The sequence below is a fragment of the Galeopterus variegatus genome, unplaced genomic scaffold (assembly GCF_000696425.1).
Source record: "Galeopterus variegatus unplaced genomic scaffold, G_variegatus-3.0.2 Scaffold7910, whole genome shotgun sequence".
NCBI lineage: Eukaryota > Metazoa > Chordata > Mammalia > Dermoptera > Cynocephalidae > Galeopterus > Galeopterus variegatus.
This window is the reverse complement of record NW_007734021.1, coordinates 82739-100544: the sequence shown is the minus strand read 5'-3', so window position 1 is coordinate 100544 and position 17806 is coordinate 82739. Positions and strand designations below refer to the sequence as shown.

The following is a 17806-nucleotide window of genomic DNA, read 5'->3' as shown; positions in this document are numbered from 1 at the left end:
TTGTTGAAAGAATTATTCGCCTTTTGTTGCTCTTGGAAATGCAATCAATACTCTCAGGCAACTCTTTGAGCTGGGATTCAGATGTTCATCTGGATCTATATTCTGGATATTAATCGTTTGTCAGATGCATAGTTTGTAAATATTTTCTTCCACTCTATATGTCATCTTTTTGCTCCGTTAATTGTTTCTTTTGCTGTGCATAATCTTTTTAGTTTGATATAATCCCACTGGTTTCTTTTTTATGTTGTTGACTGTGCTTTTAGGGTCTTATTCATAAAGCTGTTGCCCAGTCCTACTTTCTGAAGTATTTTCCCTTTGTTTTCTTTTAGGAGTTTTATAGTTTCAGGTATTATTTTTAAGTCTTTAGTGGTATATTGTGACAGGTACAAAGTCTAGTTTCATTCTTCTACTTATGGATGTCCACTTTTCTTAGCACCATTTATTGAAGAGACAGTCTATTCCCCAATGCATGTACTTGGTGCCTTTGTCAAAGATCAGTTGGCTGTAGGTATGTGGGTTGACTTCTGGGTTCTCAGTTCTGTCCCATTGGTTGGAGTGTCTGTTTTGATGCCAGTACCGTGCTGTTTTGGTTACTGTAGTTTTGTAGTGTAATTTGAAGTCAGGTAGTGATATGCCTCTGTCTTTCTTTGATTTGCTCAGGATTACTTTGGCTATTTGGTGTCTTGTGTTGTTTCATATGAATGTTAGGATCGATTTTTCTATTTCTGTGAAGAATAGTGTTGGTATTTTGATGGAAATTGCATTGAATCTGTAGGTTGCTTTGCGTGGTATGGGCATTTTCACAGTGTTAATTCTTCCAATCCAAAAGCATGGAATGTCTTTCCATCTTTTTGTGTCCTTTTAAATTTCGTTCACCAGTGCTTTGTAGTTCTTCTTGTAGAGATCTTTCTCCTCCTTAGTTAAATTGATTCCTATGTATTTTATGTTTTGGGTGACTTTTGTAAATGTGCTAGCTTTCTTGATTTCTTTTTCTCGTAGTTTGTTGTTGGAGTATAAAAATGCTACTGATTTTTGGGTGTTGATTTTGTATCCTGCAACTTTACTGAATTTGTCTATCAGCTCTAAGAGCTTCTTGGTAGAGTCTTTAGGTTTTCTACATATAAGATCATGTCATCTGCAAACAGAGACAGTTTGATTTCATTTTTCCAATCTGGATGCCATTTATTTCTTTCTCTTGTCTGATTTCTCTGGCTAGTACTCCCAACACTGTGTTAAATAGGAGTGATGAAAGTGGGCATCCTTGTGTTGTTCCTGTTCTTAAAGGAAAGGCTTTCAGCTTTTCCCCCTTCAGGATGATATTGGTTGTGGGTTTGTCATATATGGGTTTTGTTGTGTTGAGATACTTTCCTCCTATATGTAACTTTCTGAGAGTCTGTATTATGAAGGGATGTTGAATTTTGTTAAATGCTTTTTCTGCATGTTGACATAATTATGTGCGTTTTGTTCTTGATTTTGTTGATGTCGTGTATCACATTTATTGACCTGCATATGTTGAACCATCCTTGCATCTATGGGATAGATCCAGCTTGATCATGGTGTATAATTTTTTTGATGTGTTGCTGTATTGTATTTTTCGTGTATCACATTTATTGACCTGCATATGTTGAACCATCCTTGCATCTATGGGATAGATCCCGCTTGATCATGGTGTATAATTTTTTTGATGTGTTGCTGTATTGTATTTGCTAATATTTTGTTGAGGATTTTTGCATCTGTGTTCATCAAAGATATTGGCCTATAGTTTACTTTTTTTGTTGTACCTTTGCCTGGTTTTGGTATCAGGGTGATGCTGGCATCAAAGAATGAGTCTGGGAGAATGGCCTCTAGTTCACTTTTTTGAAGAGAATTGGCCTTAATTCCTCTTTACAGGTTTGGTAGAATATGACAATAAAGTCCTGGGTTTTTCTTTGTTGGGAAACTGCTGATTACTGCTTCAATCTTGTTGCTTGTTATTGATCTGTTCAGGTTTTCCATGTCTTCGTGGTTCACTCTTGGTAGTTTGTATGTATCCAGAAATGTATCCTTTTCTTCCAGGTTTTCTAATTTGTTGGCATTTAGTTGTTTATAATAGTCTCTAATGATTCTTTGCATTTCTGTGGTATTGGTTGTAATTTCTCCTTTTTTGTTTTTGATTTTTGTTATTATGGTATTCTCTTTTCCTTTTTATGCTGGCCTAGCTAATGGTTTGTCTGTTTTGTTTATCTTCTCAAAAAAACAACCTTTTGTTTCGTTGACATTTTGTATCATTTTTTTGGTTTCTCTTTCATTTAGTTCTGCTCTGACCTTAATTATCTCTTTCAGTCTACTAATTTTTGTTTGGATTTTTCTTGTTTTTCTAGTTCTTTGAGGTATAGCATTACGTTGTTCATTTGAAATGTTTCTATTCCTTTGATTTAAGTATTTATTGCAATAAACTTCCCTCTTTTGCACTTTCCCACAAGTTGTGATATGATGTGTCTTTATTTTCATCAGTTTTGAGAAATGTTTTGATATCCTATTAAATTTCTTCTTGGACCCATATGTTGTTCAGGAGCATGTTTTTTAATTTCCATGTTTTGTGCAGTTTCGAGTTTCACTTGTGATATCTAGTTTTAATCCATTGTGGTCTGAAAAAATACTTGAAATGATTTCAGTTTTTAAAAATTTCTTGAGACTTGATCTGTGACCTAACATGTGATCTGTCCTGGAGGAGGTTCCATGTGCTAATGAGACAAATGTATATTCTGTAGTTGTTGGATGAAATGTTCTGTAGATATCTGCCAAGTCTAGTTGGTCTAAAGTGCAATTTAAATCCTGTATGTGTTTGTTGATTTGTTGCCTAGATGATCTGTCCAGTGTTGAGAGAGGCATGTCCAGGTCCCCAACTATTATCGCATTTGAGTCTATCTCTTTCTTTAGGCCTAATAGTGTTTGCTTTATATATCAGAGTTTTGTGATGTTTGGTGCATATAAATTTATGATTGGTATGTCTTCTTGCTGAATAGATCACTTTATCATTATCTAGTGGCCCTTTTTATCTTTTTTTATAGTTTTTGATTGAAATAATAGCTACTTCTGCTCATTTTTGATTTTCATTCACATGGTATATCTTTTTTTGTCTCTTCACTCTGTCTGAGTGTGCCTTTACAGGTGAGGCGAGTCTCTCATAGACAGCATATAGTTGAGTCTAGCTTTGTAATTCGATCAGCAAATCTTTCTTTTTGAATGGGGAATTTAATCCGCTTACATTTTGGTTTATTACTGAAAGGTATCACCTTACTCCTGGCATTTTATTGATATTCATTTGGATTTTTAAATATCTTTTTTTTCTTTCTTTCCCTTTTATTGTTTTTCTTTTGTGTTGGTTTTTGGAGGTGTTAAAATACTGTTTCTTTTTCTTTCTTGTTTAAATTTTTGTTCTACCAGTGGATTTTTTCTTTCTTATGTATTCACAGTAGTGATTATTTTTTTTTTTGGATTCCAGATGTAGGACTCCCTTGAAGATTTCTTATAAGGCTGGTCATGTCATGGTGAACTCTTATAATTTTTGTTTATCTAAGAAACACACTATTTCTTCTTCATTTCTGAAGGATAGCTTTGCTGAGTTTAGCATTATTGGCTGGCATTTTTTTCTTTTATTATTTTGAATATATCATCCCATTCTCTTCTGGCCGGTAGAGTTTTTTTGAAAAGTTTGCTGTGAGTCTGATGGGGACATGATACTTTTCTCTTGTTGTTTTTAGGATTCTGTTTTGAGTTTTGCCAGTGTGACTATAATGTGTCTCAGAGAGGTCCTTTTTGGATTGATTCTGTTTGGGGATCTTTGAGCCTCCTGAATCTGAAGGTCCATATCTTTCCCTATACCTGAGAAGTTTTCCCCTATTCTTTCATTGAATAAGTTTTTAATGCCTTTCCTTTGTCCTCCCCTTCAGGAACACCCATGATTTGGATGTTTGTGCAGTTAAGTTTGTCTGGTATCTCTCTTAGATTTCTTTCATTTAAGAAAATTCTTTTCTTTTTTTGTCCAAGATTTTTTTTTTCAAAGATAGTGTCTTCAAGATCAGAAATTCTTTCTTCCACTTGATCTAGCCTGCTGCTTAAGCTCTCAGTTGTGTTTTTTATTTTGTTGAAAGACTCCTTCAGTTCCATAGGTTCTGCTACATTCTTTCTTAAAGTATTAATTCAAAGATAGTGTCTTCAAGATCAGAAATTCTTTCTTCCACTTGATCTAGCCTGCTGCTTAAGTTCTCAGTTGTGTTTTTTATTTTGTTGAAAGACTCCTTCAGTTCCATAGGTTCTGCTACATTCTTTCTTAAAGTATTAATCTCTTTCCTAATTTCTTCCTTCATATCCTGGATAGTTCTGCTCAGTTCATTGTGTCATCTAACTGTGTCTTCTTGTGTCTCATTGAGTTTCCTTAAGATTTTTATTCAGAATACCTTTTTAGTCATTTCAAGGGTTTTCTGCTCTATGGGGTCTGGTACTTGAGAGTTATTATATTCCTTCAGTGGACTCATATTTTCTTGTTTTTTCATATTTCTACTATCTCTACATTGATGTCTGGTCATCTGGTTGAGCAGTTGCTTTTTCTATTACTCTCCTTCCCTGGACTCTGCTGGTGACTCTCCTTGTGTCAGTGTGATCAAATGATTGGTGATCTTCCTGCACAGTGGCAGTGGCTGCTGCAGCTGCTGCTGTGATAGCAAGCTGCTCTTTTGGTGTTGTAGCTGTGGCAGTGACTTTGGAGGCTGCATATGTGGTAGCAATGGCTCCAGCAGTGGCAAGATACTTGCGTGACTATGGTAGCTGCCTGGTAGTGCTGGTGGTGGCAGTGACTGCAGCAGTGCTGCCTGCTTTTCTGCAGTGTCTTCCATGACAGACCACACAGTTATGGTATTTGCTGCAGCAGCCTGTGCAGCTTTGGTGTCTGCAGTGGCAGTGGGGTTACCTTGTGGGGGCAACAGCAGTGCCAGCAGCTGCACATGGCTCCCTCGTGTGTGTGAGGTGTCTGCAGTGGCAGCAGAGTTTCCTCATGGGGGTGGTAGTGGTACTAGTGGTTGCAACAGCCTCCCTCATGTCTATGGTGTCCTCGGTTGCAGTGGGGTTATCTTGTGACAACAGCAGTGGTGCCAGTGGCTGCAATTGCCTCCCTTGTGTGTTCCTCCCTTTGCAACAGCAGAGGGGTTACCTCGTGGGGATGGCATTGGCGCTGGTGGCTGCATCAGCTTCCCTTGTGTCTGTTGTGTACTTGGGGCAGCAAGGTTACCACATGGTGGCAGTAGTGGCACCAGCAGCTGCAACTCCCTCCCTCATGTCTGTGGTATCCTTGGCAGCAGAGGGATTAACTTGTGGGGGTGGCAGTGGCTCAGGCATCTGCATCTGCCTGTCTCATGTATGTGGTGTCCTTGGTGACAGCTGTGATAGTTACTCTTAAAGTAGTCTTTAGGTACAAGAGCCTTGGGTTCCTATACTTTTGTATCCTCTAAGTATCAGGTTGTGTTAGATCTAGTACATTAAGAGGTAGATTGGTGTTTGACTTTGAGCTCTCTATTTTTTAGTTATGGACAGATTATTTAATCTCTCTGATATCCGATTTCCACATTTATAAGATGAAGACATTTGCCTCATAGTTTTGATAAAAGGAGTAAATTTTTAAAAAGCCTGTAAGTGTGTGGGAGGTAGATAATATTAAAGAGGAGGAGCAGAGGATCATTTAGACAAGTCAGGTTAGATTAAATGGGAGTGGGGATGGAAAGAAGCAGTGGAAATGATCAATTCCACTTCTTGGGTCCATGTAGAAAATGGTGTTTCTTTGATATTGCTTCAAATAAAGGGGTTATCCTAAGTATATAGCCTGGTTCATACCTTATAGGAGCAAATGCAGAATTTTAATTCCCTCCCCCAGAAGTCTATTTGAGGGGCTTTAAAAAAGTTTAGATGGGACAGTAGATGGAAGAATTGGTTGGATTCACGAAGGAAAGAGAGGGGTTTGTTTTTTAAAGAAATGTCAAACTGAAGGAGCCAATCAAAGAGAATTTGGCTCTTTAATAACAGAACAGCTTCTCTAGGACATGGAAAGGCAATGAGATATAGCAGGGTGGAGAGCAGGAATATCACACAAAAGGTAGAGAGAAGGAGGTAAGCTTCTCCCAGGATCCTAAATGTAATTCATTATTTTCTTTAAAATTTTCAAATAAGGCAGCCCTGTTTTAATAAAGATCCTCTAGAGCTGAATCGACAAAGGAATCTTCTCTGGACATGTGGTGTAAAACTCAAAGAGTTTATAAAGATGACACTAAGGAAGTAAGTAGCTAAATAGAGAAAGATCGCAAGGCACTGGAAGTGAAATGGACTATGAAGTTCTTTCCTTTAACCCTTAATTTTTAGTAGGAGAAAACTCATTAGGTTAGTTGATTTGCTTATGAAGGACAAAGGTGACTGTGGCCAGTTATCTTTCTGGTTACTGTTCCTGCTCAGAAGAACAAGAAAATTGGCCTTTAAATCCAGGAAGAAAAGAAGTGATCGAAGAACACTGGGTCTAGGAAGCTGGAAAAAAAATTATTGGGAAAGAAAAGGTTACGTAATTTCTTTTCTGGCCTGTTCTGTTTTTTTTTTTTTTCATGGCCACCCATTTAGATATTTAGTCTTTTTAATAGCAATAGTAATATCCTGGTAAGTCATGTGGCTCTCTTACCTCTGAGATTGGGCCATGCTGAGATAACACAGCTCAGCATGTTTGGTACCAGTCTTTAGACTCCAACTATTGAATCTGATTATTTCTTTTTAAAAATATTTATTTAATTAATTATTTTTTCCCACATAATATTTTTATTTTTCTTCGGATTTATTTTGGTTATTATGTTAGTGTTTGATAATCTGAGAATTTGTAATACTTGAAATGACAGAGGTGTAGAAGTTTCAACCTTTCCATTGTTAGAAAGGCTTTTACTAAGTAGAGAAAGTGGGATTCTCCTGACATTGACTGAAGGGCATACTTAAATCAGATGATTTATCGCCAACTGACTCACCAAGTAATCTCAGTCCTTTGGTTTTTTAAAAAGCTTCACGAGATAAGAACATGCATGCAGTTCTGGATACTGTGACATAAACTATGCAGGAAAGGAGACTAGTCTATTCCTGCTGTATTTACAGGGGAAAAAATTTAAATTCTGTAAGAAAAATGAAGATATCTGAGAACTCATAATAATAAGTTATAGATTGATGGGGTTTTATGTATGTAACCAGTTTTTGAAAGTCATTATATTATCATTATGAAATATTTGAATGTCCCAAGGCTGTTTGACACAAATATGGTAACTTTTTTTCCCCATGCTTCTTGTCCCTGGGTTCATTGATCTTCTTGGATCTGTGGGGTTTTAATTTTTATCAAGTTTTGAAAAATTTCAGCCATTACTTCTTCAAATACTTTTCCTGTCTCTCCCTCTGTCTCCTTAGAAGTTTCCAATTACACATATGTTTTTTTTATTATTAAATTTTCCAATATAATTACTTAATTTTTTTTTTACAAAAAATTGTATATGTTTACAGTATACCACATGATGCTTTGTTTACATTGTGAAATGATCAAGCTAATTAACATATTTGTCACCTTACATAGTTACTATTTTTTTGGGTGTGGTGAGAACACTTACGATCTACCCTTAATAAATTTCAAGTATACGATATATTATTAACTGTAGTTACTGTGCTGTACATTAGAGCTCCAGAACTTCTTCATCCTGCACAGTTGAAACTTCATTCCCTTTGACTAACATCTCCCTATTTTTTCCACCCTCCAGTTCTTGGCAATCACCATTCTACTCACCTACGAGTTGGACTTTTTTAGATTTCACATATAAAGTGAGATCATGCAGTATTTGTTTTTCTGTGCTTGGCTTTTTCACTTAGTATAATGTCATCTAGATTCATCCATGTTGTATACAATGGCAGGATTTCTTTTTTATGGCTGAATAATATTCTATGGTGCATATATACATACATATAAATATATATTCCCTTATCCATTCATCTATTGACAGACAGATTGTTTCTATATCTTGGCTACTGTAAATAATGCTCTAATGAACATGAGAATGCAGATATCTCTTCGACACACTGATTTTATTTCCTTTAGGTATATACCTAGAAGAGGGATTAATTGCTAGATCATATGGCAATTCTATTTTTAATTTTTTGAAGAGCCTCCATACTGTTTTCCTTAAGGTCTGTCCTAATTTACATTCCCACTAACAATGTACAAGGGTTCCCTTTTCTCCACATTTTTGCCAGTACTTGTTATCTTTTGTCTTTTTTGGTAATAGCCATCCTAACAGGTGAGAGGTAATATTTCATTGTGGTTTTGATTTGCATTTACTTGATGATTAGTGATGTTGAGCACCTTTTCATGTATCTATTGACCATTTGTGTGTCTTTAGTGGAAAAATGTTCTGCTCCTGGTCCTTTGTACGTTTTTAAATTAAGCTATTTTTCTTTTCTTTTCTTTCCCCTGTTGAGTTATATTAGTTCCTTATATATTTTGGATATTAACCCTTTATTGGGTATACAATTTGCAAATATTTTCTCCTGTTGTATAGGTTGCCTTTTTATTTTGCTGATTTGTTTCCTTTTCTGTGCATAAGTTTTTTTTTTTAATGTAGTCTCACTTGTTTATTGTTGCTTTTGTTGCCTGTGCTTTTGATGTCATATCCGAAAGATCTTTGCAAGTCCAGTGTCAAGTAGCTTTTACCCTGTGTTTTCTTCAAGGAGTTTTATAGATATACGTCTTACACTTAAGTCTTTAATCCATTTTCAGTTAATTTTTGTGTATGGTGTAAAGTAAGGGTCCTGTTTCATTCTCTTTCATGTGTATATCCAGTTTTCCCCAACAGTTTATTGAAGAGACTATCCTGTTCCCCTTGTATATTCTTGGTGCTCTTGTCAAAGATCACTTGATAGTATATGCTTGGTTTTATTTCTGGGCTTTCAGTTTTGTTCTGTTGGTTTATGTGTCTCTTTTTATGATAGTACAATACTGTTTTGATTACTATAGCTTTGTAATATAGTTTGAAGTAAGGAAGTGTGATGCCTTCAGCTTTGTTCTTTCTCACAATTGCTTTTGCTGTCCAGGGTGTTTTATGGCTTCATATGAATTTTAGGATTTTTCTAATTTTTGTGAAAAATATCTCTGGGATTTTGGTAGGGATTGTGTTTAATCTGTAGATTGCTTTGGATGTATGGACATTTTAATGAAACTTCTTTTAGTCCATGAACATGAAATCTTTCCATTTATTTGTGTTTTCTTTAATTTCTTTCATCTATATTAGTTTTCAGCATACAGATCTTTCACCTCTTTGGTTAAATTTATTTTGAAGTATTTTATTATTTTTGATGCTATTTTAAATGGGATTCTTTTCTTTGGTTTTTTTTTTTTTTGATAGTTTGTTACTAGTGTATAGTGTATATACTGATTTTTATATGTTGATTTTGTACCCTGCAACTTTACCAAATTTATTAGTTCTAACAGTTTTTAAATGGAGTCTTTAGAATTTTCTATATATAAGGTCCTGTAAACTGCAAACAGTTTTACTTTTTTCTTTCTGATATGGGTGTCTTTTATTTCCTACTTAAGTGTTCTGGCTAGGACTTCCAATAATGTATTCAATTGAAGTGGCAAGAGTGGGCATCTTTGTCTCTGATCTTAGAGGAAAAGCTTTTAGTTTTTCACCATTGAGTATGATGTTAGCCGTGGGCTTGTCATATATGGCCTTTATTATGTTGAGATATGTTTCTTCTATACCTGATTTGTTGAGAGTTTTATCATGAAATATGTTGAGTCTTGTTAAATATTCTTTCTGCATCTATTGAGAAAATCATATACATTTATCCCTCATTCTGTTAATGGGTGTGTCACATTTATTGATTTGTATATGTTGAATCATTCTTGTGTCCCAGGGATAAACCTCACTTGGTCATGGTGTACGATCCTTTGAATGTGCTGTTGAATTTGGTTTGCTAGTGGTTTGTTGAGGATTTTTGCACCTATGTTCATCAGGGATATTAGTCTGTAATTTTCTTTTCTTGTAGTGTACTTGTCTGGCTTTGGTATCAGGGTAATACTGGTTTTGTAGAATGAATTTGGAAACATTCTCTCCTCTTCAATTTTTTGGAAGATTTTGAGAAGGATTGGCCTTAGTTCTTTTATAAATCTTTTAGATTTCACTAGTGATGCCATCAGGTCCTGGGCTTTTTTTGTTGAGAAGTGTTTGATTACTGATTCAATCTCCCTATTCATTATTATTTTTTTCAGAATTGCTATTTATTTATGATTCACTCTTGGTAGGTTTTACCTGTCTTATCCTACATATGCAATACTCTAGCTGCCTTGTTCTCCCCAGACTCTCAGCTTTCTTTTCAACTCAGGGATTCTACTTGGTTCTGCTTTGGTTTCTCAATGTCATGGTGGTCTTAGGAACTTTTTTTTTCATCCTTGGTTCTTATAAGCAATGTAGGTAGCACCAAAGTTTTCTTTCATAAAAATTTGAAATTATTCAATAGCAAGATATTTGAGCCTTGTACTTGATTAGAGGTATTTTATTCAAAATTGGCTTATGACAATCATGTATTCTATGGTTATTGGTCCCTTTGAATTTCCTATCCGTAAGAGTTAAGATTAAGTCAGGAAAACAGAACTTACATCATGTAGTTCAATAGACAGGATTTAATTTAGGGAAAATGTTCAGAAGTTTTAGAAGAGCTACAAGGAAACAGAGAAGAATGAAAAAGAGCAGGAGAGAGAGTTAGTGCATGCCAGAGCCTTCTTCCTACCTTTCTACCCTGATTAGAGCCACTTAGCAAGGGAGAGCACAGGTAAAGGACTGGGAATCTACGTCTCAACAACCAGATGATTTGTATACTATTTCTTGCTGTGTCAATTTTGGTAATTTATATTCCTCTTTAAAAGAAGAGAAATAATAGAATCCCTTTCATTTATTTTTCATAATTTTCTGTCAAAGTTCTTGTAATTTATTATTAGTCTATGGTTATTTCTCATTTCTTAGGCCTAACTTTAGATACTTTATTTTTTTTCTCCTATAATCAAGCTCTGCTTTTTAATGTTTTCTTATTTAAAAAAAAATTTTATTTATTATTATTATTTTTACATTCTAAGATATTGTTGTAGAGCAGTTGAGGAGAGGGGGAGAGGAGAAGGGAGACAGAGATAGGATGGGAGGAGGAGGAAGAAGAGAGGGTGTTTTGAGGCCCATGTCACCCACTTCATTCTGACAGGGGAGGCCAGGGTGCTTCGAGTGGTGGCTCAGTTGTGGCTGGGCTGGATGCGGATGAAGGGGGCACCATGGCTGAGGGGCCCTTGGCCCCCCACCACCCCGTCTCAAGAATCTGGGGTGTTTCTGGTGGCAACTTAGTTGTCATCGCTGGGCTGGGTGTGGAGGTCGGGGCGGAGTGGCTGAGCCCCTTGGCCCCACAGGGCCCTGGCTCGGGAGCCTGAGGCATTTCCGATGGTGGCCCAGTGGTCATAGCTGGGCTGGTTGTGGAAGTCGGGGGGGCATGGCTGAGGCCCTTGGCCCCTCACCTCCCTGGCTCTGGAGCCTTGGGTACTTCTTGCGGTGGTTCAGTGGTTGTTGCTGGGCTTGATGTGGATGTTGGGGAGGCGTGACTGAGGCCATTGGCTTCCCCACTGCTCTGGCTTGGGAGGCTAGGGCACTTCTGGCAGTGGCTAGGTTGGTCGTTGCTGGGCTAGTTGCAGATGTCAAGGTGTGTGACTGAGGCCCAGTCCCTCTCCCCTCCCTGGCTTGGGAGCGCAGGGGTCTTCCAGTCCTTCCAGGTTTTATAAGTGTTCTTTGGTGGTGGTAGACCATTATTGGTTAATATCAAAACTCTCTGATCTGTGGGTATTTTGTTTTTTCTTTCGGTTCTGTGTTGGATTATTTGCTGTTCCCACCAATTGAACTCTGCACTGGAACTAATTTGTTGTCCTTTGGTTACTTCCAAAATGGGGGAACTTCCTATGGGGACCAGCATTTGAGTTCTGTGGTTGAGCTAAATTACTGCCTTGCTGCTGATTCTCTAGGGAAGACTTTTTGTGCAGCTCAGGTTTGAATTGTTGACCTTGTAATCACTTTTGTGTCTTCTGAGGTCCAGTACAGCTGGGTTGTGAGTAAACTGATCTGGGCCTTAGTCTTTTGAGTAGACTGCACCCCTGCAGTTCTATATTCCTGACCAGTCTTCACTGAGTGGGCTTGTGTTGATTGAAAGGCAGATCAGCTATCTATGCTGTACTCCGTTGTTCCTCCATGGGGCTGATCTCCCCTACTTCCTGTACTCCAAACACTTCCCGTGGGGTGGATCATGCACCGTCCCCTTGCGGTGACTCACTGGCCTCTGAGTGACTCCTTTCTTCAGTTGTCTGTGACCTTTTGCTCCTATGTGGGCACACGGAAACCCTGTCAGTGGTGTTGCTTGCCTGGGGGCCATCAAGACCCTCTTCTCCCCTGCTGCCTCCAAGCAACTTTGTACAAAGGGCACAGCTGCAGCTTTTGCCAACTCTTGCTCCATGTACTCACCAGCTCCAGACTTGAAGCAGCTGGGTCTTGAAATTGTCAGAGCGGTCCTTTCTTTCTTTCATCATGGCTTCTTCTGCCTTCATGAACTCCATAGGTCTCTCCTTCTCTTATCCTGAGCTCTAGCAGCCCCAGCTTGGCTGTTGTTGCTTTTAAATAGTTGTAAATTCATTGATTGTGGGAGAGAGTGACAATGGGGAACTTCTATTCTGCCATCTTGACCAGAGGTCTCTAATGTTTTCAACATTATTTTTTTTAATTTTAATTTTTGTCTTATTTATAAATATCTTCTATTTTTTCTTTTCAGTTTTCCCTTATACTTTCCTTATATTCTTATTCTAAATTGATTTTAATACTTTTATATTTTCTTACTTAGAAATGCAAGTGTAAAGTTTGCAAATCTTTCTTTAAACAGACTGGGCTATTATAACTTAGATTTTGATAGTCCGTATTTTGCTTACTGTTATTTTTTAGGTTCAGTTAGTTGGAAAACTTCACTTTTTGGCTTATGCATTATTTAGGAATGATTCAATTTTTAAAGAGGTTTTTAAAAATTCTGTTAAATGATTTTCTTCCTTTAATTGGAAGAGGCTATCTAGAGAAAGTAGTATGCACTATTTGTATTTTTTGAGGAAATGTGTAACTTTTTTTGTAGCTCAGTATTTTCTGATTATTAAAAATAGTCCACAGATTTTTAAAAAATAGGTATCTATACCCTATAGGTAACGAACTTTATATATAATAAAAGACCGAACATATTTATTAGTATCTGTTTTAGTCTGTTTTGTGTTGCTATAACAGAAATACTTGAGACTGGGTAATTTATAAGGAAAAGAGGTTTATTTGGCTTACGGTTCTGGGACAGCTGCATCAGGCATGGGCCTCAGGCAGCATCTACTCATGGCCAAAAGTCGCAGGCAGCTGGCGGGTACAAGCAGATCACATGGCAAGAGGAATCAAGAGGGAGAGAGAGGGGTGGTGCCAGGGTCCTTTAAACAATCAGGTCTCATGGGAACTAATAGAGCGAGAACTCACTCACTACCACTCCTCCCCCAGGGAGAGCATTAGTCCGTTCATGAGGGATCCGCCCCCATGACTCAATCAGTTTCGTAATAACTTCGTATAGCATACATTATACGAAGGTACCAGCACTGCCACATTGGAGATCAAATTTCCACTTGAGTTTTGGAGGGGACAACACATCCAGACTCCATCAGTATCAAACATAATTATTTATTATTTTTTATTCAGATACTCTATAGTATTTATTTTTTAGTTTATCTGTCACAGACAGAGATGGAAGTATTTAATTCTTCTACCACTTTTAATTTCTCATTGCATTTTCTATTATTTTTGCTTTGTGTGTTTTGATGCACTGTTTTCTGCAACATATAGATTTATATTATAATGTGCTCTTCTTTGTTTTATATTTTATGCCTAGAATTCAACTTTATATCATTCAACTATAGTAACTACTGGGTCTTGTTCACATTTTTCTGCGAGTTTTTACTTTTGTTTTTGTTGTTATATGTTATTTTACTTCTATTTCATACACATTGCATATAGTGAAATTTTGTTCCCTCTTTGATTTGATGTTTTCCTTTTCATAAGTGTTTATCTCATTTTCATATAATGTTTAACATATATATTTATATCATTTTTATTTTATAATTTATTTTCAATTGTTATTCATTTTTTGTTCCTTTTTCTTTCTTTTTTTTTAGTGCATAGTGTTACCTTTCCTTAAAAGTCACTTTTGATAATTCAGAAGTTATATATAGTCTGCTTTTGTTAAACACTCACTTGTATAACCTTTGACACTTAGGAATTATAAACCTCAATCTATATTGTTTGATTTACAAACTTTAGAACTAGAACTGTTTTCTGACTCTTCTATTTGAAAGGTTAGGAAATGAACATACTTAAACTTCTTCCCGTCAATCTCTCATTCCTTATTTTTGTTAATATCCTCTGGGATTTATGTCGTCTATTATAGTTAAATTTTTATTACTTTTACATTTTGTAGCTCTTTTTTCAGTAGTTATTAGTATTTATATTCTGTTTTGTAAATTTTACCACAGTGTTTCTTTTTTGAATTGTATTAATTTTTTGTCTGTGAAATTTTTCTAAAATGAAACTTCAAGTATTTTTACTTTTTCGTATTTCTTAACCTATTTGTAACTTTCGGCACCATTGACTGTTATTACTGGTAAAATCCCATTACAAGGAACATTATTAGCAAACAGGCTACTATACAGTAGAGCATTTGGAATATCTGCAGATGGCCTGCAATATTTTGTTTATTAGGTTACAAAGAATTATCTTTTACAAACTATCCTAAACAACACACAATTTTTCTGTGTCCTGGTCATTGCTATGCTATAATCAAAGAGCCATATCTGCAAAGTGCTATATGAGTTTTATTGCAAATGTTGAAGTACATTTTTACTTTTGTTCGTTTCTTTACTAAGCATCTGTTAACATTTTACTTTCCTCTCTTTTAACAAATATTCCAGCCACCCATAAATTCAAGCAATATACCACCCAAACATTTTCTTGCTACTCCTGGCTCTTCCTTTTGAATCGGTGTTTCATTCTCATTACATGCTGCTCTAATCCTTCTATTGTTTTATCAGTTGAAGACAGACCTGTTTATTTTTTCTTCCCCATTGTAATACTAATTCTAGCTCAAAAAAAAAAATAGATTTTTAAAACCCGCTTTTATGGCATATATTCAATTAATAGTTTTATTCTACATTATTCCTTAAAGACAGACCTGTTTATTTTTTCTTCCCCATTGTAATACTAATTCTAGCTCAAAAAAAAAAAAAATAGATTTTTAAAACCCGCTTTTATGGCATATATTCAATTAATAGTTTTATTCTACATTATTCCTTCCTTTCTTCCCCTCCTCCGTCCCTCCTTTCCTCCCTCTTTCACTCCCTCTTTTCCTTCCTTCCTTCCTTCCTCTTGGCATGTAAAGAAAAGGGAAAAACTTCCAGAAAGAGATTGGAGCTTGATATGCTCAGGAAATGCTCCTTGAATTTATTTAGCTACATGGAGAATGGCAAAACACAAAGCTGGAAGGATTGACAGAGGACAGATAATGGGAAACATTATGGGTCTTAGAAAGGAGTTTGGATTTTTCTTTAAATGAAAAATATGGAGTTTTAAGCAAGACAATAATATTAATTTGTTTGGCTACTTTAGGGGGAATGGATTGGAAAGAAGCATAAAAATAAACAGTTTGAAAAGTTTTGTAACAGTCTGAGCCAGAGATAATTATAACCTCCAAAAGGAGTGGCAGTGGAGATGGAGAGAAGTGGGTAGATTTGTGGTTGACTTCGGAAATAAAATATGAAAGACTTGCTGATGGATTGTTCATGGGGAATGGTGGCCTAAGCTTCAAAGGAGCAGGGACTTTTGTAAGACAAGAGGGAATATTTATTTGTAGCAGTGGGGTGTTGGGGTGGGATAGAGCCAGGTTTTTGTTAAAACTAGAAGATAAATGGAAAGTTCTAAGAGGTATAAGGACTTCTCTAATCCTAGAGCAAAAGTTCTTGAGGGTACAAGATTCTATAGATAGTGGCTTGGGTCAGATTAAGAGATATTGAGGGCAATATGGGATTGGCAGTCAGAGTGATGATATATGCTTTGGGATCTTGGACTTCCTGCAGTGACTACAGTGAACAGGGTTATTAGGCATGATGGGATGTGTCCATCTGGGAGAGGAGAGCAATCTGACCTAATCATGTGGTCTTTAATGTTGGCTTTCAAGAAGGTTTCTTCCCTAGGCTGCAAGGACTCTGCCATAGAATCACAAAAATTTATTGCTACAAAGCACATAGAGAATATTTATGTTTTGAATATAGGGCAAGAACACTGACTTCTCTCACTTTTTTTGTAGCCTTAACATTCTGTAGGTGCCATAGAATGTTTTCCCAATATTGTATTTTTTAGAGTGAAAAATATTAGATGAAAAAGGCAAAACCTGTATGAGTTATCATGGCTATTTAGTTTATGTTTTTAATACATGTTTTTGTAGTTTTTTATTGTTTACCCCTGTTAAATTTTAGATTTTAAAGGAAGGGCTACATCAGTTTTTGTTTTTTGTTTTTTTTTTTGTCTTTTTTCATGTCCGGCAACGGATCGCAACCCTCAGTGTCGCGCCCGTACCGGACCGGGACTGGCAACGGGATCGCAACCCTCGGTGTCGCACCCACACCTCGCTCAGCCAGTGAGCGGGAACCAGTCTGTATGTGGGATCCGAACCCTCGGCGGGAGCGCCGCCGCGCTCCCAAGCGGCGCACCGTAGCAGTGCGCCACCGGGCCGGCCCATTAAAGGAGGGGCTACATCAGTTTTAAATTGTTCTGTAATGTCAAGAGCATGTTAGCGCTTACATGTCGTGTTCCATGTTCATCATAACATTTCACAACTAACAGTGACCCTTTCTTCCTAGACAAATGTCCTCAGAGGTTATTATTATAATTTTTTTTTAAAAACATATGTTGTAGTATATCGAAAACAGGATCACCAAGTTAAACCCTGGCTAGTGCAGAGTGTGAATGTGCTTCCTTTAGGCTATAATTTTGATTTAGATGCTTATAAAATAAAAGTTTGATTTAGAAGTACATTGGAATATTAACAGGAAGGTAATAATTCTGTTCATTCACAGATCAAAAGTAATGGAGTAGGAAATTATTCTTATAAATTCTGAAACCATACCTTCTCCTTTTTAAAAAAAAACTTAACATGGACCCTCCCTGACCATATAGGTCTCAAGTAATTATTTATGAATAGAATTCTGAAGACCTATAGTGAAGAGCATTCCTTTTACTTTTTCAGTATACACAAGGAAGTCTAACTAATAACAAATGATTTGTTCCAGAAGTTTCCATATGCCCACTTGTCCCCAACCCACCATTATGTGTCTCTGCCATTGAGGCAATGTGTTCTGTTATGCTGGAAAAACTACTGAGGACTGATGGTATATATTAAGCAAAGAGGAGGGCTATAAATAGAAACCCAGAGAATACCAGTATTAAAGACACAGGCAGCAAAAGAAGGGCAGATATCAAAGATTAAGAAGGAAATTTTAGAAAGGGATGAAAACAAGCTGGGAATGTTCAAAGATAAGATGGGAAGGCATGCAAGCCAAAAAAGAAAACAGTTTCAGGAAGAAGTGAGTTAGCCAGATCAGATGCCACAGAGAGCATCTTCAGATGAA

At 36.6% G+C, this 17806-nt stretch overlaps 1 protein-coding gene across 1 annotated transcript in view; it reads left to right on the top strand.

Annotated features, from left to right (window-relative positions):
• Positions 1–5197: 5197 nt before the first annotated feature.
• The window catches only part of LOC103607974 (tyrosine-protein kinase Fer-like), a gene marked incomplete at its 3' end in the record, with an annotated part of 74263 nt that continues 61654 nt past the window's right edge, over positions 5198–17806 (top strand). The window contains exon 1 of the mRNA XM_008592419.1: positions 5198–5392. Coding sequence (XP_008590641.1) covers positions 5198–5392 — 195 coding nt within the window. The remainder of the gene's footprint in view (positions 5393–17806) is intronic.